Source organism: Diachasma alloeum, unplaced genomic scaffold, assembly GCF_001412515.2.
Source record: "Diachasma alloeum isolate Michigan unplaced genomic scaffold, Dall2.0 Dall_scaffold_00681, whole genome shotgun sequence".
Classification (NCBI taxonomy): Eukaryota; Metazoa; Arthropoda; class Insecta; order Hymenoptera; family Braconidae; genus Diachasma; species Diachasma alloeum.
Genome location: NW_021680813.1, coordinates 686783 through 709909, shown reverse-complemented (window position 1 = coordinate 709909; position 23127 = coordinate 686783). Strand labels below are relative to the sequence as shown.

Genomic DNA, 23127 nt, shown 5'->3' with positions numbered 1-23127 from the left:
TTTCCCCCCCCCCCCCCCCATGTACTGTGGCTGTGCCACAAGAGTGCATTATGAATAAATAAAAATGTATATTATTTTGTGGATTGAGTTATCTTTGTAAAGAATAATAATATAGAAGGAATAGTGAGAAAGTTTTTTGGGCCGGTTTGTTCATGGACTTTTTACTCTAACTTCGTTCAACAAACGGTTCTTTAACTTTTCAAGATTTTTATTAACGTCAATGATACAACAAGGCGGCAAAGTGTACATTGTTAACTTACGGCTACTTTACATGGTTTCAGCCATCGGGCTTTTACTCATATGAACCTTTAAGAGTATGGGTTGGGTGAAAACATAAGGTTTGAGGTGGGAATAGCTGTGGTATAGGGAAAAGCAGGTGAAAACCCCTAATTCTGAAAAACCCAAATTTAATAAACGGTCCATTTGCCAAAGTCTCCGTTTATAAAACGGACCTTTACAGGGAAAGGAATAAGAACAAACCGGCCCTTTTTCATGGAAAATTTCCTCATCCCCGGGAGAGTCCTCGAGATAAATGAACATGTAACAGGATTTTTGTCTAAGATTCATTATTTTTCCTACACAATTGAAATGTGTCAATGGAACTTGCAGTTTTTGACACGACACAGTGCATAGAGACTCGACCCGAGAAGCAAACGATGACAAAAAAAAATCGATGGAGCATTGCGGAAGTGTCCGTACAGTGGCACCGGTTACGCACGTACTATTAACGTGGCTCCATACACATACCCACTTTTTAGCTGGCATTTCAAAACGACAACGACGTTAATCAGTATATATGCGTTGGGGATCCACTATCTAACATGTCAAATAGTAACTCCGAAGAAAACGCACATGCCGCGTTTAAACGTTACTGCAAGCGTAGCCGCAGTCGTTCAGTTGTCGTGGTGCGTACAGTAGTGACCGAAGGCCGACCTCAGTTTGTGGCCGCTTGGACAAGAGACCGACTGATGTAGAGAATACAAAATCGGTGGGAATCAGTACTGAGCGGTGTAGCGCATCGGTCACGCGGTTAACGTTTCCCCCCTTTTTTTTACCTAAATAAAAAACCAACTAGCTCCGATATTTCTTCTTCTGTGAACAAGAAAGTATATCAGAAGTGATATACTGTAAATAAGTGAATTAAATATATTTTCAGTCTACGTTGTTTATTTAATTTTACTTTATTCTATTCGAAGTTCAACTGACAAAGTCAGAATAATGAAGAAAAGAGGATCTTACATAAGGCAAGCGTTTTGGTTAAACTGTTTATTCATTTACGTAGTCATTAGTTTCACTAGTTTTCTTTTATTGTAAAAGGGTCTCATTATTATTGTTCTCCAATTGTTTCATCGATTGAACTTAATATGAAATAACATAATGTTACAACTGTTTTAATGTGGTTATTATGACATTATTGGAAATACGTAATAGATACGTCACTTGAAGTCGGTAAGTGGCAAATACGTAAGTAAAACATAGGACAGAGTAGAGTTTATACATAGCCGTGTGCACCTCTTGACGCGTATTAAAGCGACTAGACCGCCATTGCGTGGCATCAATATAATAGAGAATATCAGCACACAATAAGAATTGGAATTCCTGAGAAAGCGTCACGAATTCCATTGTAAAAGAAATTGCTTCATAAGCTTATGAACATTTCCTCGATTTTACGAAGTATTTATCAACCTTATGAGGCTTAATTACATAGTTTGAGAAATATAATACTGAAGAGAGCACGTACACTTATGCGCGGCATGTGCGGATCTACGGGTACATGAGTCCAATCAAAAACCGTGTATTTTACCATTTCATACGGATAATCATCGGTCTGGTGTGGTTGCGCCTTGTTCACTAAGCGTAGCCGGACAGAAATTCGTTGCAGTAATAAAACAATATGGATTGAATCATTTTCGATGTCTCTCTGCGTTATTGAAATAAATTAAACGGGGCGAGTTAAACGACCGTTGCAAGCAAGATGATGAACACCGTAGTTCTCTTCGTGTTCTTTCCATGATTAATAAATTCTACTTGAAATGTAAGAAATTAATTGAAATATGCCAGAAACTAGTTAGTTCAAATACGAGAATTTTGGGTAAGAAGACAATTAAGGAGAGACTATGAATTTTCAAAATCGCGGGCTATTGAAGTGAAATTTCTGGTGCGCTGATGAACTAAAAACGAATAATTAGTGCAAATAATTAATTCTTTGTTGTTCGTTTACCCCGAAGACGCTTAAAATGTTGAAAATAATCCAGGGTCTCCAATTGTTGAGCTACAGGGGTTTTTTTGAAAATTTTTGAAAAAATGTGTACAATAACAGTTACGTTTTAGTGTTTCGAAATTCAACCCCTACACAGCTATTTTCATTTTGTTTAATATAAACATTTGCGCCATTCATGTAAAATAGGCGGAAAAATTATCCTTAAAATATTTGAAATATATTCTCGATTCTTTCAGAAACATTTTTCGATCTATTTTACATGAATGGTCTAATTTTTTATTTAAAAAATAACGAAATTAGCTGTATAGGAGTTGAATTTCAAAAAAATAATTCGTAATTGTTATTGCATACATTTTTTCAAAAAATTTGAAAAAAAAACCTTAGTAGCTCAAATGGGGGAAACGAAGAATAAACAATTTTTTTGCACTAATTACTCGTTTTTATATATGTATATATTCGATCTTCAATGAAACCACGAATTGTAAAACTCATAGTAGTCTCCCCTTACGCAGATATTACAGAAATATTCGATTTGGACTATTGGCCAGTTTTTGACGAATATCTCGGAGTCTAAAACAGGTACAAAATTTTTTGTCAAGATCTTTTTTGGGAAGCCAATTGAGGGTTATAAAAAAGGTCATGAGAAAAATTTTGCTATCTCTATTAGATTCCGAGATATTCATTAAAAATTGATCAAAAGTCAAAATCGACTTAACCCGGTTTACCGCTTCGCTACTGAATTTACGAATATAATCGGTTACGTATTTAACATGAGAGTAATTAATTCTAAGAGACCGTTGTCTGAAAGAAACTTTTTTTAAAATGAATTTCCCCATGTAATTGTCTTTAAACCCAACATATACTATATCACGTGAATTTGGCTCGGCCTGAATTCGGTGGAGAATATAGAAAAAAGTTTGTTTTAACAAAAAAAAGTGACAAGAAATAACTTATGATGAATTCTCTCAAACCTTACCTGCCCTTAAATTCTTGACTTATCGCCTCTTTTCCAGCTCACTACAGAACTTCAATGTGTATAAGTGAGGAGATAGAATGTAACGGAGTTACGAAGAAATAACGTTAGGTAGGCGGATTGAATTAGCACGAATTACGCATCTGCAATTGAATGAAATTCGTGTTAATTTATACCAGAGAGAGAGAGAGAGAGAGAGAGAGAGAGAGTGAGAGAGAGAGAGAGAGAGAGAGAGAGAGAGAGAGAGAGAGAGAACGAGAGAAAGAAAGAGGGAGCAGAAAAAGCGGGAGATCCACTTGTCATTCAGTCTTGGAATTAATCGCCGCCGCTAGAATCATTAGATAACGATTGATTGACTTCAATATGATGACGCTATTTCGTACCGGTGATTATATTTTTCTTTGTTCGTGGGGAAATAAATAACCAATTGACATATTTAAAGAGAATACCAAAGAGTCTCAAGAAGATCGACGCTGATGCTAATGACATAAGCAGCAAGAATTAAATAGTACTGTGTCCTTGCTGCTGCATATATTCACAGAGTCTGAGTATAATGTCTGTTATGTTGTGAAGTATCATGCGAAAGATCTGCTATCATGATGGGGCCAGCATTCCCCCCAGGTCTTGGGATTTAATCTCATTGCACGTTATTTCATACAATGACGATCTTTATGTACGTACAGTGAGGCTCAATTGGAGTGGGTAAGAAAATTAGGTGGCTGACGCGCACGCGCTTTCCACCGACAAATTAATGCGTTAAAATGTACTGACGATCGGTCGTTGCTACATGGGGAAAGCCCTGGACTTGACTCCTATCTAGTGGAGTTCCTACTCTCGATGGAGTTGTGTAAATACAAGGCCAACTGGATATGACCACCTATTCACTGAAAAACTCGTTAGTGAAGTCAAGTTGAATCGATTCCAATTAATTTATTTAATAATTTTGTTTTTTTTTGTCTGCAGAACGCTAGTGAAAGTAGAATTCCCGTTTCACGAGCGTCAAGACCATCATTTCTGCCAAAACCTAAAATAATATCGCCTCTGAAGAATACTGGGACTAGTATTGGTGGAAATTCGAGGAGATCTACAATTTTAGCGTCAGGATGCTTCTTCCCTTCAGACATTCATGAAGATATTGGGTTGAAGACACCCAGGGGAAGATTTTCTGGGGTGCCTTGTGCGTATTCTACGCCTGGTGGAGGTAAATAATAGTGAAATTCCTGTATTTTCTCAAAATCTATTGGAATGATTGAAACTCGATGATAAGTCGGGAAAAATCATGCAGATAATGTGAGAAATACCTGACATGGTCTTTTTGGTTTAGAAAATCGCTTACAAGAAAAGTCGATTGATATATTTCTCCAAGATGTCTAATCTTTTTTCAGGAAATATTTGATGAACACACACAGGAAAACCTAAACGTAAATCACGTTTAAAAAGTCGTCTTTTACGCTTTCTAAAGCGGATTTTACGCTTGAAGTTGAAGCGTAAATTACGCTTCAAATCGTCGTAAATTACGATTTTATAAATGTAATTTACGATTTCGCAATCGTAAATTACGCTCAAAATCGTCTTAAATTACGATTACATAAACGTCATTTACGATTTCGTATTCGTAAATTACGCTCAAAGTTGCCGTCCATTACGATGATTTTTTCGTATTTTTGATAAACGGACTTTACGCTTTGATAAATGTAATTTACGTCTTTATAAACGTAATTCACGTCTAGGTTTGTCTGTATGCAATCCAACAATCTGATTAAAACCTGCCAAAAGTTGAATCTTCGTTAATCCTTAATGCGTTACAGCTTTTTCTTTTGATTGTTATTCCTACATAAGTGCATCCCGCTGTACTTATCATACACAGTAATTATGTTGAGAGGTTTCTGAGTACTATTGGCCTAGTAGAAACCTTAGTTTTGCGTTAGATGTACATTGGAGGAAAGATTTTCGTGTCAATTGTTGATGTTTTTGCACTCACATTACTTCCTTCCATTGAGAAATCGTCAGATCGTCGATCAGAATCGTCAGATAAAATATATCATTCAAGGACTCATTTTCGAACAATACGTCGTTTAAAGACAAGACGATTTTCTCTCAATGTAAACTATTACCGAAATATCGCTAAACTCCTTCCTACTGAAGTTATCAAAAAAGAAAGTTGAATTTAACTGTCATTTAATTGATTGTTCTTTCCCAGGAGAATTAGGACGGATTCCACATGCAGCGTCACCAATCTGGAATCTCAAGAGTGAATCCCTCCAGCAGGAGGTCTCGTTTGACCGCCAAGAGGATGAACTTTTCGGCTCGTTTCATGGCCAATTGACTATGCTGGAGGATATTGGCAACAGCTGTTTAGTGGAGACAACCCTCGGAGGTACTCTCAACGATATCAATACCACTAACATCAACGGTAGCTTGTCAACTCACCAGTATCTCTCTCTAAACAAACAAAATTCATTTGAGCACGACGAGAGCCTCGGGATTCTCACGCCGGATCAGATGACGGATTTTACAGTGGCCCTCGGATGTTCTCGCACGCCCTCGTGTGAGAATCTCACCGGTTCACGTGGCGTGCCAGCAGCAACAACGACTTCTTCTTCGCAAAGATCAAGGCCAACAGACATACAATTTGGAGATAATCGAGAGGCAAACGTTTTGCTTTGTGAGCGTTCGCCATCGCTCGAAGAGCTTCCACTCGATCCTAAACCCCCGGAGAGTGAGAAATTAGGCGAGGGGGTTTATATCGATCAACAAGTGGTTTCTTCAATTGTCGTAACGAGTGTTGCGTCTGCAGTGACATCGGTGACGTCAGCGGCGTCACTCCCCATGAGTTTTGTCACTTCTGTTACAAGTATCACGAGTCTTGAGGCTGGTTATCAAGGGGACGGTGAGAATTCTCGGCCTGCGAGTCGAGGCCCGGATCCACCTGGAGTGAATCCTGGCAGTTTATCTGGCAATCTACCTGCTTCCTGTCAGGCTTGTCGTCTGCAAGATCCAATGACGGATTCAGACTTTTTCACAGAGAGCGATGCTGATGCCCACGAAGATATGGGCCGAGGCGATCGTCGGGCCCAAGTCATTGATGGCACTCTATTTTGCGCACCCGCTGACGCTCGGAGACGCTGCCCAAGTTTTGCGGGAGAGGAGATGGATTCCAGCGGGATTTATTCTGATCTTGATAAACGACAGGATGAAAGGTTCAATGGGGACGAGCAGGTGAGCGGGGATCAAACGCCGGATACTGCCAATACACCGGATACTGCAGATACTGCTGACACGCAAGTGTCACAGAACGTCCAGTTGACCCCCATTCTCAAGACGGATATGCCCGCGGTTATTATGGATTTTTTGCAGGTAATTTTTATCAACGCGTTTCTCCTATCGAACGATTCAAGGAAGAGAGAAGCATTTTGTAATTCAACAGCTTTTGAGATCAATAGTTATAGTTAGTTACTAGAGTGAGAATGACTTTCCTAATCTAAGAAATGCAAGGATTTGTTCAAAAGATAGGAGTTCAAATCATTTCTGAATGCCACAAAATATTGTTTTCAAATTATTCATTTGAGTAGTGGATAAAAGATGACCATTTCGCTTATAAGATAGATATTCTGAGGATAAATATTTCAAGATATATTTTTCTAATCGATGAAATATAATTGTAGTGAAATATAATTGTAGGAAATTTTACGGAACCGTTACGGAAATTTTCCAGAGCGTTCCGTAATTTTTATCTCAAGCGCCTGTGAAAAATTACGATACCGTCCCTTAAATTTTCCGAATCGATGAGCGAACTGAGAGTTCCGTAATTTTTACTGAGCATTTCTCTCCGTGTACCAATCAGCAGCCAGAATTTCAGCGTCTTTGCGTTCATCGTTCTCGAACTAAAGGGACAGTTCTGGACAACCGGACATAAATGTGCACACACATACAGACATTTTTTAAAAATATCATTTCTTCACGTTTCGTGACATTTCTAGGCATTTCCGCCGAAAATTAAGAAATCGAAAAAAATCATGATTACAAGGCGGCTTCCATTCGGAAGCAAAAAGGTCATTACAAAAATTTCGTTATCTCAGTCAGATTCGGAGATATTCCTCAAAAACTCAGATGAGAGCCGAGTCAACTTAAACCGTTTTACCGCTGCGCTACTGCATTGTCACGGCTCGTTCAATGAATTTTCATTCATCACGGATTTATTAATGATACGAAAAGTCTCATAAATGGTTGATAAAATGTAAAAATCTAAAAGTCATTGCAAATTACGTCTTCCATTTAGAGAAATCTTTTTCATTGCGCTTTCTCAATGACATTATTTACTACAATCACTGCTCAATCTTCGGGATATATTCAAAGTTAACAAAATTGGCATGTTTAACTTAAAACTTCTTTATTTTATTCGCAATAATTTTACTTGTAGTAAATATCCATTGTTTTTCTCGTGATTTCTAAATCTCAATGAATTCTCAACAGGTTCCGAAAAATCCACTGGATACAACGAGTGATTCCAACTCTTCAGGTGGACACGAGGTCACAGTCATTCATGTAGAAACGACTGTAGATACCAATCGTAGTATCACAAAAATCCAGGGAAAAGTGGAACCCTCTCCCTTAAAAAAATACAAGATGCCAAAGAAGAATGTAGAATCAAAGATAAAGGCGATGATTGAATCAACAACTAAGGAGGATTTACTGAAAGAAACAAGGCGCGCCACAAGAAATCGTAAAAACGGTCATTGGGACGCAGTGATGAGTAAGATCGAAGCGGGTAAATCGGAGCAACGATTAAGGCCACAACGCAAGGAAGTCAAGTCCCGATTTATGGAAAGCCTTACATCATCTGTTCCCACATCAAGTACTCAACCAATATCTTCACCATCAGTGGGAACAATTGCTTCTACCAAACGGTCACCAGGTGATGCAAACAACAATGCGAAAGCCACAAAAGACAAAAGGTCAACAAAGAAATAGATTCAAATCATGAAAATACAATTTTTTAAATAGATTTTTTTAATGGAAGAAAAAAATATTTTTTGCAGGCGATTCCGAGGGCGTCAGGGTATAAATTCCCCCATTCAAGAAACTGCGCGTAGTTCCGTCCGCAGTTCAATGAGCGATCTGAGTAGTGGACTCAGCAAGGAAACAGTCTCCAGTAAGTAACCTTAATAATGCACTAGGTGATTATAATTATCTAAAAACTGGGTGGCTTTGACAGAACATGTATCTAGAAAATTTTTCTATAGAAAAGGCCCTCTGATGATTCCTTCTAACGGTTTTCATCACTACCATAATTTCTATAATAAAATCATAAAAGAGATGAAGTTTGAAAACTTCATATTAATTATTTTATTAATATTTCGGGATAGATTTATGAAAAGAAACTTTTGATTAAATTATCTGAATCTTTTCATTTTGAAGACATTTGCAAAATAATTAGCTAATACATTGGTTCTGTATAATTGAACTTAATCACTGGATTAATTGATTCATCAATTCCAATTGAATGAATTCAATTGAACGAAAGAGACGTCAAAAAACTGATCACCCTGGCGTTTCGCGTTAATAATTCCCCCTGAAAAGCTGTATTCATACCTTGTCGATGTGTACATGAACCACTCGCTTGGACTTTCAAGTTATTTCTCGGCCTCGTTCGGAGACCCTCGTAATCCCTCGACTCGTTAAACTTTTATATACGTATACATATAACACGCATAGCGGCATGCGCCAGGCTGCCTGACTGCCTCTCAGTTGTCTGCATCTCCGTAGGTTCAGTATCCCCGCGTTTTCTATTCGGGTCACCCCCGGTGGTACGTCCGGTTTAATCAACAGCAAAGTGCATGTCAATCACCATTTCCTTCATCGAAATCTTCACGAATTCACAAACGTATCGATTCCTTAGCATTTCATTTTCTCTCAATCCTACGATCAGTGACATGAAATTTCGACTAAAAATTGTCCCTACGAATCGTTTGTCTTGATATTAATAATAGACGTGTTCCAGTTTTGGATACTGAAAATATCAACATGAATCAGTGAAAAGAGTGGAGCAAAACTAGAGCTTCTGGACGCGCGTCAGCGGGTCAACGGCATATAGCCGTTTATTTCCGGCATTGTGTATTCCTCGAGGTTCTATCCCGTTGGCTCCTCGGCCGCCTCGGGAACCGCGTCGCTCTCACCGCTAGACCCTTTACCGTTGCCTTACCTTGCCTCCTGGCTATTCGCAATGTTCCCCCCACTTGGATAACATCCACTCGATGTAAAAGGCAGACAGGTGTAGCACCTGGCAGCCACGTGTTTGATTCAAGGTCGATGGGAAGAGAATCATTCTGGAGGCTTTCAACTCACCTATAACTCTGTAATCTCGCAAGGATTGAGCATATTGTGCTAATCAGACGTGTAGATTCATCTTCTTAAACTGAGGCTGTGGAAACAAAAAAATATGATAATTATTTACAAGTTATCATAGTAATGTACGTGATGTACGTGAGGGTGTTTAATAATTCATGGATGTGTTGCGGTAGTGGATTAGGAGGGGAAATGGGGGTAAAAGCGTGCCATGCTACCTCACTAATTTGTGAGGCAGCAGGGTGATTGGCCGCTCAAATACCTGTAGTGGAATTTCGTCTCGGAATAGTCACCAAGGGCAAAAATGTACGATGTAGGCATCGATGAAACTACGGGCATTGGCTCAGTGCAGGCTTTCATGGTCAAGGCGATGGCTATCGTTTAGACAGGGTTCTCTCAGTTTGGCTCATTACAGGCGGAGTAATTGGATTTATCGTTCGTTAGTTTGTTATACAATTGAGAGGCAAAATTACGGTAATTTTCATTGTGATTATTGCTGTGGTTGTGTTGGGGGCTGTCATCATGGGGCAGCAGGGCTCCAAGGGCAGGGCTGCGCCGGTTCGCGCTGACCTAGTAAGGGAATCGAAAATAGGATTTGGAAGCTTCAAACGAGGTACTTACGGAGGTAATGGATTCTTTTCTATCCAAAATATATGAGAAAGTTTGGGAATAAGTTTCCGGGAATTCGTGATTGTCAAAAAGTCTTCCAATATTGGGGATAAAGCCTCCTACCTGTTAAAAAACACTTTTCCGCACTCATATGGAAATACACTGTTTGATGAATGAATGAGGAACTTATTACACTGAGAGAAAAACAACAAAGTTCTCGAACAAGTCTTACTTGTGCCAAGAAAATAGTTTTTCGAAAATTATCAAAAAAGTATTTTTTTTGCGCCAAACATGCAGAGAGTGCGCCGAGGTGACAAATTTTTATCGCAAAAATAGATCTAGTAGTTCAAAAAAAATTGCATTCTCTGTACACGCAAGAAATGTAATTTCTAGCACTACTCGTTCGTTACTCGATACTCCCATACGTATTTTGCTTCCGAAAAATGTTTGTTTTATGCGAAAGAGGAGATAGTAGGTTTTGATTTCGGATATCTAATAATCACAGATAAGAAATGAACCCTTAAATGACACAATCATGATTATATGATAGCACTCTTGTAACTTAGGGACAAAATATTTGTTGATGAATTTTTCTCTATGTGGAATGGTTTTATCCTGAAAAGGCACCATCTGATGTGAATTATCCGTCTCTGGAGCCAAATATTTGGTTGCGGTCGAAAGCAGAGCAATTATTCATGTTTGAGACTTTCAAATTCGAACTAAACAAATTCTTTTTTGGCAATTTTTAACTAGCAATTTTGTTGGCCCAAACAAGACTTGTTTCAGAACGTGTTTGTTTTTCTCTCAGTGTAGGGTAAACGCACCAGTGTTCGAACTCGTCTAGTGATTGAACTAATTTATATATTTATCGTAGAACAAATGTTCAATGCAGTGAAATCGGACTTTTGTCCTTTTTAAAAACCAATATGAATAATGAATAATATTCATGAATTCAATGAGACCTGGTGAAAATTTCTCATATCATTGAATCTTGGTCGTTCGATCATTGGTATTTGACGAGTTTTCTTCGTTCGAACACTGGGCAGTTCACCCCCATTAGAATGGAATGATTTCAGCATTCAAGATGATGCCAAAATTTTTGTAACTTGAGTTTCATTGATTACTGTCCTGTAAATAGAAAAAAAATTGCAATTGGTAAACAAAATGCACCATGTTATTTCCAGAGTATTTCTTTGGCTGAAAATATCGTCAAATACACAAATATACAAATGAACTGCTGTTGAACTTGGCCATTGCAATCGAATATTTTGCTCAGAACTGAAGGGGCCCTCCAACCGATCCTAACAGCTCAAAGTCATCTATAAAACAATCCTCATTTAATCCAGTCGTTTGTTCTCTCTATAAAAATTACCAAAGATAATTTATAATTTTACAGAACGATCCATAACAGCAGCGACGCAGCAACGAAGAACCGTCAATGGTCGGGCGAGTCTCAAGTCTCGCGCCCCCAGTAACGATGCCAAAAAGGCCGGTACACTTGACTTATCGCCGCTCAATCTGGGTAAACCAGCAGTCAGCTAAATATCTTGACATTATTCTCGACCCACAATTCTCTCTATTCATAAAATTCAATTACTTCGATGTAACAGAAAAGAGCCCGGCACCGATTCGCAAGTCGACATTGTCACGACGTTCAACGCCAAACAATGGAATTGTTCACTCTCTGAAACAAGTTGCATCAACACCCGCATCCGCCACAAAAGGTAAACTCATTAGAGAGAAAAAGAAAAAAATCAAAAATGTTTGCAACTCTGATTTGTCACTGTTGGGAAATTGAATTGACATATTCAATGGGAGACTACTATGAGTTTTGAAAGTCACGGGCTATTGGAATGAGATTTCTCATACATTGAAGATTGATTATGTATGTTTAAAAACGAATAATAAGTGCAAAAAACATTGTTTATTGTTCGTTTACCGCGCAAACGCTTAAAATGTTAAAAATTGTCCAGAACCTCCAATTTAACAATTACGAATTAGTTTTTTTGAAATTCAACTCCTACACAGCAAATGTCGTTATTTTTCAAATAAAAAATTGCACCATTCAAGTAAAAAGGCCCGAAAAATGATTCTGAAAGAATCGAAAATATTAAATATTTTGAGGATAATTTTTGTGACTATTTTACATGAATGACTCAAATTTTTATATAAAACAAAACAAAATTAACTGTGTAGGAGTCGAATTTCAAAAAAATAATTCGTAATTGTTATTGTCCACATTTTTTAAAAAATTTTGAAAAAAAAAACTTTGTAGCTCAAAAATTGGAGACGCTGGACTATTTTGAACATTTTAAGCGTCTGCGGGGCAAACGAACAATGAATAATTAATTTTTTTACGCTAATTATTCATTTTTAGACATATATAATCGATTTTCAATGCGTGAGAAATCTCATTTCAATGGTCGGCGACTTTCCAAACTCGTAGTAGTCCCCCCTTAATCAATATTTCTAATAATTAATTTACAACTTACTATTGAAAAACTGAGCAATTCTAAGGAAAATTATAATAACACCTTTTTATGGACAACATAATCTTCTGCAATAGATTGCTTTTAACATTATCCATTACTGGAATAATTTATGAAGGAAAGTGATATAATATGAGACAAATTGGAAATCTTTGCGCACATTACTTTGAAAATATTCCTTTAATTGGCTTAAACAATGTTAGGTTCGGACGTAGAAAGAAATGCAATCGAAAATCCACCCACATTCCCTAGAGAATTTGATTATAAATGCTATTTGTTTTTCCCCATTTATTGAGTATTCCTTTCTCTCGGATTTCGGCTTATCAGAGTGCAGTGATCGAGTGTATCAGACTGCTTCATTTCGGGAATTTCAAACATGACAAGTTACTGCGACTTTTCTCCAACACTCTCGCAGATGCAGAGAATTTGCTTTTGAAAATTTCGAAGTATGGTGAATAGGCCAATTGCTGGACGGTTAAGGAAAATTCGAATTTCGTGGCAGGATCTAAAATAAAAGAATCACCTAAATGGCGATATGATAGCTTTCATACCTTCAAGAATGTTTTAATGAGCAGAAAAAAATTGTTTGAAGTGAAAATATCAAAACTAAGAGTAATTAGATTAAGAAATAGTTGAACGCGGCCGAAACCCCTAATTTCTGCACGACTGGGCTATATTTTTTTTATTAATGAAATGTCGATCAATAGAACAAATAATTGGTGACATTATTATACACGAGTAATATTATTAAAAGGTGAAATAATCAGTACAATTTTCATTTTATTTACGGAGTATTCAATGCAAGTTGAAATCGTTCAGAAACTAAACCCCGTTCAGAAAGTGACGTGTTTATCCTAGGTCTACATTTGGTTTGCTTGACACGATTGTTCACAGAGAAGTATGGGGGAAATACCCGATTTATTTTGAAGCCGAAAGGGTATTCGGAGGATTATCTCTCTGCCATCGAAATTTCGTTCAATGATGGATGGTATTTTAGTTCAATCTCTAGTACATGCAGCCTACCCTTTCGCCTTTCATGTTGTTTATTATTCCATAGTGACGTGCCATGTTTTTATCGAATTTCAACCATTTAAAACCGTGTAGCATGTATCACGTTACATTAAATTCCGCCCTCCTATTGGCCGAAACTCCACCGGGGGATATATATAATAAAAATGAGATAGATGTGACAGTGTCACGAACTGACCCCGAATATTGCACTCTGACTGATCGAAATTAGTACGAAGGAAATGATCAGTAGTAATACCCCAAGAGCTTCAAAATATTCTGTTCTATGTTTTTTGAGGGCGTCCAACTTCCAGGTTTTACGGGCCTTTATCCCTTTCAATCGGCATGTTTCGTTTATTAAGAGGTAGATAATATAGAAAAAAAGGCCTTAATCTCTCTTAATTAGGATTTTTTCTTTAACAGTGGGAGTCGATTATAAAGATTATAAAATTGACAAGAGCTTCAAAATTATCGGGTATTTCCCGAGCGCTTGCGCGATCATTGATTTGCAGGAGAGGTTACGAAAAATACCCGATTAATTTTGAAGCTCGAGGGGTATCTGTTGGATTATTTTTCCCAATCAGAGTGCAGTAGACAACATCAGGAGGTAAATTAGGGAAGATTTGAACAAATTATGTTAATAAAATAACCGGATTTCCGCAGACTGTCAAGTACAAGATTCGTTCTGAAATGAGTCAAAAAATGAAGAGCTACTGTGAAATTTTCAAAAGCTAGCAGGAAATATCTGAAATAACACTGTCAGGTACCCTCAAATACTCCACTCTAATTGGTCAACAATCCGATTGGGAAAAATAATCAATAGAATCCCCCAACGAAGACGGAAAAATTTTCAATTCCCTATACTTTTCCGGGAAAAATAATTGCTCAATAAACTTCTCTGAGAGCATTTTCACTCCGACATTCATTCACAAAATAATCTGCAAATGCCTTCATGCTTTTCCTTTTATGATGCAAATCAAAAAAATTTCCCCTGTGATTTGTTGATTTGTGAGAAGAAAACTAGATGAAAAAATCATATATTAAAAAAACAGTAGAAATTTATTAATTTCTCATTTCTAACATTATGAGAAGTTTATCATCGGGGAATTTTTCTGATGGAAGAAACCTGTTACTAATGAACATCAGCAACTGTTTTTGACTGAACAAAAGAGTGGTGGGGAAATAACTGCGCGAACGACGTGTGCTTCGAGCTAATTCAGTCGAGGTGTATGCGTCGTGTTAGGACGATCTTGAAATGTCTGAAACACAACGTGTCGTCATATCTTGATCATTTAATAATGCCCTCAAATTCCTTTGTCGATTGGTAGATAACATGCCCTACTTTTTGCCTTAAACTTGATTCCAAACTATAAACTCGAACGTGGTCTCTGAAGTAATTTAGTGAAGTGTTACAGTGAATTACACACATCATTGAACCACATCCGTTAGTAAATAAAAAATATGAATCAATTTCGCTGACAATTTACTTTGAATTCATCGTCGCAAATTTATGCTGATGAAAATAGAAAATTTGATGACCTTGATTAAATACATAATACTGCGGAGGGCAGACGGTCCGCTGAGAATTGGCACGTCCGGTTGTTAAATCCCATGTACTAATATAAGCGTAGATGACAGTTGCATGTTAAATGAATTTCTACCCATTCGCACAACAGACGTAGAACAATTTAATTCTCTCCAGAAAAATGTGAAAAGTTCCATTGTGCTCAATGTGTTGATTACTACGTCGACCCCAGGTTGTTTGTCATTATTCATGAGATCAATCTGTTGATTATTCTCTGCATCTCTTACCTGCATCTGTCAAAAGGGCAACTGGAAATAATGCCGTTTCGATTGTCACTGCGCTATACCTCCCCCTCATTAAATAGCGTACGCCTAGGGTGCCTACGGGCGATTCGCCAGGTATACTGTCACTACGATTGGCCAATAGCCAAAGGACCGTTAGGTACGAAAGTATCGAGTACCTTGACTGTTTACCAGTCATCGAGTCGACGTGCAGGACGACGCATTCGTTAAGTTCACTTGTGTTGTCAATAATTCCTGCGTTGAGGAGACTTTTGAGAGTGGAATAGTGATGGCGCCGGTACTGTTGATTTCAGATTCAGTGAGGAGAGAATCTAATTCCAGTACACCTACTTCAGCGAGGATTTCTATTGATACTCGTCAACAGGCGACCCAGACTAATTGTGTGGATGAGTCATTTAGGATTAAAAGAACGGAGAATGCTCTTGATGCTCTCTGTTTGACCATTCAGTATTTAGTGAGACAAGTGAGTTGTTTATCTTTTCAGTTTATTCATTGATTCACACTGTCCTCAAGAGGACAATGTCGGAGAATATTTTTGTACTTCAAAAGATGTCCTAGAACAGTGTTGACCAATGGCTCTAAAGTTCCCCCATCAAATAATCCACGAATTTGGTTTGGACAATTATATAAAAACTTTAATAGTCAACATAGAGACTGTATCTTTTACGTACACAAGAAAATTTTCTTCAAAAGGTCTTTCTCTATAGAAAGTGGTAAAAAGAAATTGAATTGAACTGAAGTGAATTTATCTCTTGACATTTTTTTGTAAGCCTTTTTACAATAATATACACTGTCCAATTCATCAACTCATCGATTCGTATCGAAGAAAATTCCTAATATCATTTGCATCTTTTCAGAACGAGGAGTATTCAAACAAAGTACAACAATCGCTGTGTGACTCCAGCGCAGCAAAAACAACTCTACAGGAGACGCTCACCTTAGAGCGTGAAAATCATTTAAAAGCCCTGAACAATCTTCGAGTAGACTTAGAAACCAAATACACTGAACGAATCTCCATCCTCGAGAATGCCCTGCATCAAGAGCGAGTTGCCTTCGAAGCGCGTTTGAAAGCCTCTCTCAACGAATTAATAAAGCAGCACGAGATCGCCCTCGAACAACTCAGATCGGAGCACTTGTTAGAGCTCGAGCAGAAGTTGGCCAAGGAAAATGTCCAGGAGACTTCCCAAGAATTGTCACCCCCATTCCTCGCAGATGACTCTGTTAAACGAGAGTTAGAGTCTTTAAAATCCTGCATCAAGCCAATTTTAATAATGAAACAACGGGTGAACGGGAAGCTCAAACACGAGAATGATTTATTGATGAAAAAACTGAAAGATAAGCAATTGAAAATTCAGAGCCTTGAGACTGAGCTCGAAGAGTCTAGAAAATCAAACAATTTAATCAATTTAGAGACTAGTAGTGATCAGTCTTCAAGCCTCCATGCAGAAGTTTGGTCTTTAAGGTCAGTTTTAGAGCTACGAAGTCAGGAAAACGCTTCAATGAGGAGTGAGATTGAGATACTACGACGTGACGTCGAGGGTAAAGATACACTTGAACAAAAAGTGGAATCCCTCGAAGCCAGGTGTGAAGATCTGAAGGCCCAACTGCAGAGCAAAGAGTCTTACGAACGAACTCTATCCCATCAGAATGAAATTCTGCTGGGTTCATTTCACGAGGTCTCCAAGCACAACAAACGACTCACACAGAGAAATGAGGAGCTCCAATGGAGATTGAGACAGAAGAATGAAGTTGTAAGTGTTTTGGCGAATCAGTTAGCAACTCCTGATAGATTATCGAGGTCTCTGGGCCCTGAGCACATTGATCATTCAATCACTCCAGAGAAGAATCCAACGTCTTCGTCAATGATAAAGTTTATGGTGCAGAAGGGGGACTCTGTGTCGTGGACGTTGGAGATTGATGAGTCGTCTGATCCTTTACCTAATAAGGATAACACACCAACGGTTTCGAGGCAGAATTCCTTGAGGAGAGCTCCACGAAAATCTTTGGATATCAGAGCGAGATCCAAAAGTGTTTCTACTTCAGATGCCATGCGGGAAGATGGTTGGACTCCTTCTTACAATTCTACACCGGTTCCAGTAAGGAGGAGGCCCAGGAGTGATCCTTCAGCCTCTCCGGGAGATCAGACACCTGTCAGTGTTGTTAATGATCAGCAAACAACTGGGCCTAGACCTCAAGAAGCAGGAGGAGAAGCCATGATTTCCGAAGAGACTTCCGCCACAAGCAGTGAGGATGAGTCCTCAGCTAGCACTGATATCCCCCGTCTAGCCATGGAGTTTGCATGGAGCAATCCTGTCGAGTGAAATAAAAGTAAACGTCGGGTCAAATTCTCACTAAACTTCTGAGAAGGGTAATAATCCAGATAATCCAGTTCTCTGGGCTGAATGACAGAACGAGAGGATAGTGTAGGTTTTTTTTTTCTGATGGAAAAACCAATGTTCAACTCGAGATATTTTTGTGAGAAATCAAAATTATTTCAGCAAAGTAGTAAAAAACAGATATGTCATTTTTTGATGACTTGGAAATATGGAGGATTTTTTAAATTATTCATCACCGGCGTAAATTTGCAGTGAATTTTACTCATCTCCTTTTACTTAAATACTAATTTGAATCCTGCAATCTCTCTACTCTCTCTTTTTTATGTGTTGATGATCTATGACCGAATTACTGGTTACAATTACCAAGTTAATTTATTATTTATCGTGTGATCAATGTGTGTTCACTGGGAGTTTGTGTGTAAAAATGAGTGCTTGTTTGTCTTGTTTCTTTTGGGGCGATTTGAGAGAAGACAAGGGCGACTAGAAAGTTATATTTTAACGAAAAATATGGTGTTCTAATGACCAAAAAAGATGATTTTCTCAGAAAAAAAATTGCATTTTTTCTTCCTTATAAAAATATTTTATTTTTTTATCATGTTTGTAAATATTTGATGTTAATGATTATCATGGTGTGTTTAGTTTAAAAAATGAACTTCCCTGTACATATATATATATGATTGTGTATTCATGAATTGATTCCGTCATATTCAATTTTTTTTGTACCAGTCTCTGATTTCAATTTCAATCATTCATGGAACAAGAATAAATTCATGTGATTGATAATGTTAGAATTCCTATTTGTCACTCCATGTTAATACAGACTTAATATATGATAAAAAAATGTAATTGGCGTTCTGGGAACTCAATGAGTTCCTTTTTTACACGTGATTAACGATACTAGAATATGAAAAGAATCATTGAAGATTTAAAAGTAAATTTAAAGGATAATTTAAAGTGAATGCTATGGAAATTTAGAAGTTAGTGAGAAAACAAATAAAAGTATTATGGGCTCGAGGAGTGTGTTTTCTCGTGTACATGTTGAATAATTCAGTGTAATATAATCTCCTTGGGAAAATAAACAAAAATTCATGTTACGATTATTTTTTTTCTAATTTTCAATTCTATTCACGTATTCCTCGTACATCTCCACGAGTGCTCGAGGCGTTCTAGGTTTCACACTGGATAATGCAGCCTTGAAGTGCTGTTTTGAAACTGAGGAGGCATTTAAATTTTCTTCGAGTGCTTTGAGGGCAGCCTCGTGGCAAATTGCCTGAACTTCAGCACCAGAATAACCCTCAGTGAGATCAACCAAATCTGGGATATTTACGTCCTCATCAATCGGCATTCTGCGACATTTAATTTTGAATATTTCTAACCGAGTTTCGTAATCTGGCAAGGGCACATATACTATTCTGTCAAGACGTCCAGGTCGGAGAAGTGCCTGTAAAAATTATGATATTTATATAGAGGGGCCAGAGAAAGGGAATAATCAGTAGTTAAGTAATAAAATATGAGAGGTGAAGCGGCAATTGAGTTATTTTGTTCATAATTAAATTATACAAGAAAATTATCACAAGTCTTTCCTGTTTCAAAAAATAAAATGATTGGATAACAGGATTTTTTTAATAAATGGTGACGATTTTATGTTCACCACTCATCCTAATGGTTATTTGCTTAACTATCTGAGCGATGAACGCAGTAAAAAAATTTTTGTAACTATTGTCAACATCTTGTTCCATTTTCCTTTCAAATACTCATTTCCAAGATGATCATGTAATGAGTAAATATTTGCGGCCGTGCACATGAAAAGGGCCCAATTTGTCGTTACGTTGGATTATACTTCAGTAATATTGATAACATTCCGCAAATTTTTATGCATTTTACGGAAACTAGAGTCGGCAAAGGAAATCGGAAATGATTCGGCTGGAGAAATACGGTATTGAAAAAATAAATACTTCTCTCAAATGAATGGATATTTGGCAAAAATATTTTTTTTCGCAGTGTAACCAGCTTCTTGTTATTATGATGTATGTCGATACGATTTTATGTTATTTGCGAAAGTAAACCCAAGAATTTCATAGAACGATAGGCCCTTTAAGTTAGGAAATGCTTTTTAAAAGATTTTTGGGCATATTTTGTGAAAAACTACTCCTTTTTTCTTAGAGCTCATCACTTGTCATCACTTGTTTACTGTACTCAAATAAAGAGACAAAAATTAATCAATCATACTTTATCAATTCTGTCAGGTCGATTGGTAGCAGCAACAAGCGTAACATTTCCCAGAGCAGTGACACCATCCAGCTCAGTCAATAACTGTGCTAGTACTCGTTCTTGCACCTGATTACCAGCACTACCAGTCCCGCTGCTCCTCTCTCCTCCGAGTGCATCGATTTCATCAATAAAAATTATAGAAGGAGCAACTTGCCTTGCTTTCCTAAATACCTCCCTCACAGCCCTCTCGGACTCTCCCACCCACTTCGAAAACAACTCAGGTCCTTTAATATTAATAAAGTTCAATTTACTTTCTGTTGCAAGAGCCCTGGCAACCATAGTTTTTGAGCATCCAGGGGGACCAAACATCAACAAACCCCTTGGAGGTGTTATTCCTAGTCTTGAGAAAGCCTCTGGATGCTTCAGGGGCCATTCTACCGCCTGCTGAAGCTTCAACTTCAAATCTTTCTGTCCTCCAATATCGGACCACGAGACATTCGGAATCTCTACCAGCACCTCTTTCATTGCCGAGGGTTTTATTTGAGATAAAGCGTAATTGAAGTCGGCTAGCGTCATTTTAATGTCGTCCTCTGGATCTGACAAACTTTCATGACGTTTTATAGCATTCATAGCTGCCCTAGAGCACAAGGAATTCAAATCAGCACCAACAAATCCGTGAGTGACAAACGCAATTTCATCAGTATCTTTTTGAGTTAAAGAATGAGGAAATTTCGTTAATAATTTATAAATTATCTCTTTTCGCATTTGAGGGGTTGGTGCAGGTACTTCAAACTCCCGATCAATCCGCCCTGGTCTTCTCAAAGAGGGATTAATAAAATCGGGCTTTGAAGTCGTGCTCCATACCAGAGTAGCCACATCACTCCTCTGTAGGATATTAAATTCGTTGATGAAAGTCGCCGTAAGACGTTTTTCATTCTCTGATCCACTCACCATTTTCTTGGGACATAAAACATCTAGGTCTTCAATTAAAATCACGCTTGGAATTTGTGCTTTTGCCTCTGAAAATATTTCAGTAATATAGGCTTCGAGTTTACCTGCAGACTGAGTCATAACGTCACTGGAGTTTATGGGGAAAACGTTGATGTTATAATGTGAGAAGAGAGCTGAAGTGATTGCAGTTTTTCCAACACCTTCAGTCCCATACAAAAGAATTCCTTTACTGATTTTTAAATTTTTTATAGTCTTAGATTTTCTAAAAATGATGTCTAGCATGTCTTTCAATTCTTCCATTAGTTCCTGATACCCTCCGATATCTTCCGAGGTTACCTCCGTTCCCGTTTTTCTATTTACTTTCGAACGTTCATCTCCAATTATCGACCATTTTGTGCTGTACAAAGGTTCGAAGAATGTTGGAGTTTTTTCATTGATACTAATTTGATCAAAAGCGTCTTCAATGCTTTCAATAGTTTCTTTATCTCCAACTATTTTTTTTACCTTGAATGTCAGAGTTTTCCCATAGTATGGAAAACCTATTCTAGTGCCAACGCAGAGAGGTTTCCTTTCGTTATGGTTTTTTACTAGAACTTGTAGATCTGTTGTTACTTTGAGTTTTGATATTTTCCCTATTAACTCAATGACTATCTCTTTGGCTGAAGGAAGAGTGCAATCAAATTTTTTCACTTTCACACGTCCTTTCATTCTCGATGTTTCGATGGTGTTTTTTGTAAGGGAAACAGTCGTTAATGATTTATCGTTTATTGGCCAAGCTTTCTTAACGATTGCCCCAACTTCAGATGTTAAAATGACTCTATCCCCAATCGCTATGTCGCATAATTGAAGGGCTGATTGGGACATGAATACCATATCGTGGGTGTCTCGCACGGATATATTTTTTGGTGGTTCTTGCATAGTGTAAGTTTCCAAAGTACTGTGTAAAGTTGTGTTTAGAATGTAACTATGGGCGCAGGACAACTCCGAGGGAGGACAATTGCTTTCGTGAACAGCTGTATCTCTCTGAGAGATTATGGCGCTGCATTTGCCACAAGTCACCCATGGATTTCCTTTCTTTGGTGTTGATGACATCGTTACATTTATTTCCTGTTAATTGCATCATGAAATCAATTAGGGATGCTTGTGAAAGTAGGGCTAAATATTTAATTTTCTGAATTTGTTGTTATTGTTGTTGTGAAAATATTAGCGATAATTTAATCAGCATGAAGAGCGATGTTAATTATCATATCGAGTCCCACTGACAACTGCATCATCGTTTTCAATCATGGCGGTAGTCAATCGCAATGTAATTGGTTGAAGTATTGAAAAATTCTAATGTCCACCATTTGAAAGTCTCGCAACAATGTCTGTTTTGTTTTGATTCGGATGTATCGGAATTTAGTAATTTTTGTACCGTGGAATTCTGGACTTTTTAATTCTATATCTGCCTGGAATTTGTAAACAGGGTACTGACGTCACTCTATATATATGTATATCTCTTAACATTTTCTTCTGAAATCAGTCACGATGGAAATAATATTATACTGAAAAAGATGGGAATAATTGATCTGATACTTTCCAATTGGTTCGTATTCATTGTTTCATATTATAATTTGAGAAGTAATTCATTGTTCTCATCGTAGAAAAAAAAATACCGATTGAGAACAGAACAACTCCATCAGAAAAGCTGAGGAAGCAGCCTTAAAAATCATTGAAGAAATGTATTTATCGAATTCCGAATATACTCATAAGTAGAATTCGCCTCAGTGCCAGGAAAGGGTTAAAATTTACAATTAAAACGTTAGGGCACATTGATCTGATGGTGATTCGAATGATTTATATACATCTGAAAGGTGAACTATAACGTTCTGAAAAATTTTTCTACCCTTCTTACGTTATTTATTCACTTTTTATTATGTCGGGAGCTCCAAAAAACATAACCTCTACCTCACTTTGAACTTTAACCCGTCAGCAAGCGCGCTCTTTTTAGTGTCTCACTAACGTCACAGAGAGGTCCAATGGATTGACTAGCGTTACGTGAAATTAAATTTTACGCGCGTCTAACGATGGGTTGTTGATTCTCGACGGCTATCCAACTGTGTTTACTCGTAAACAAAATAATTGATGCTCTTATGTCGACCACAGCCTAAAGCAGAA

The 23127-nt window shown here is 37.6% G+C and overlaps 2 protein-coding genes across 5 annotated transcripts in view; one reads left to right on the top strand and one right to left on the bottom strand.

Annotated features, from left to right (window-relative positions):
* The window catches only part of LOC107044154, a 20455-nt gene extending 1547 nt beyond the window's left edge, over positions 1-18908 (top strand). Inside the window, exons 2-9 of the mRNA XM_015265938.2 lie at positions 4158-4395; positions 5395-6551; positions 7668-8149; positions 8234-8346; positions 11545-11670; positions 11759-11872; positions 15766-15935; positions 16330-18908. Of these exons, the coding sequence (XP_015121424.1) occupies positions 4158-4395; positions 5395-6551; positions 7668-8149; positions 8234-8346; positions 11545-11670; positions 11759-11872; positions 15766-15935; positions 16330-17793 (3864 nt within the window). The 3' untranslated portion in view covers positions 17794-18908. The remainder of the gene's footprint in view (positions 1-4157; positions 4396-5394; positions 6552-7667; positions 8150-8233; positions 8347-11544; positions 11671-11758; positions 11873-15765; positions 15936-16329) is intronic.
* On the bottom strand, positions 17891-23127 carry LOC107044156 (calmodulin-interacting protein 111). Of its 4 annotated transcripts, none has more exons than XM_015265940.2 (3): positions 22856-23127; positions 20038-22077; positions 17891-19249 (listed from the first exon to the last, which is right to left on the bottom strand). In XM_015265940.2, the coding sequence occupies exons 2-3, from the start codon at positions 22060-22062 to the stop codon at positions 18917-18919; spliced, it is 2358 nt and encodes a 785-aa protein (XP_015121426.1). In that variant the 5' UTR covers positions 22063-22077; positions 22856-23127; the 3' UTR covers positions 17891-18916. The 4 variants fall into 4 exon arrangements, with proteins under 4 accessions (XP_015121426.1, XP_015121425.1, XP_015121427.1 ...); XM_015265939.2 differs by having other exon boundaries at positions 22865-23127; XM_015265941.2 differs by having other exon boundaries at positions 22918-23127.

Excerpts from the sequence above, each read along its gene's own strand:
- LOC107044156 (XM_015265940.2), bottom strand. The coding sequence starts at position 22,062 with ATGTCATCAACACCAAAGAAAGGAAATCCATGGGTGACTTGTGGCAAA. Across the intron at positions 19,250-20,037 it reads GACCTGACAGAATTGATAAA|GCACTTCTCCGACCTGGACG; the intron begins GTATGATTGATT and ends TAATTTTTACAG.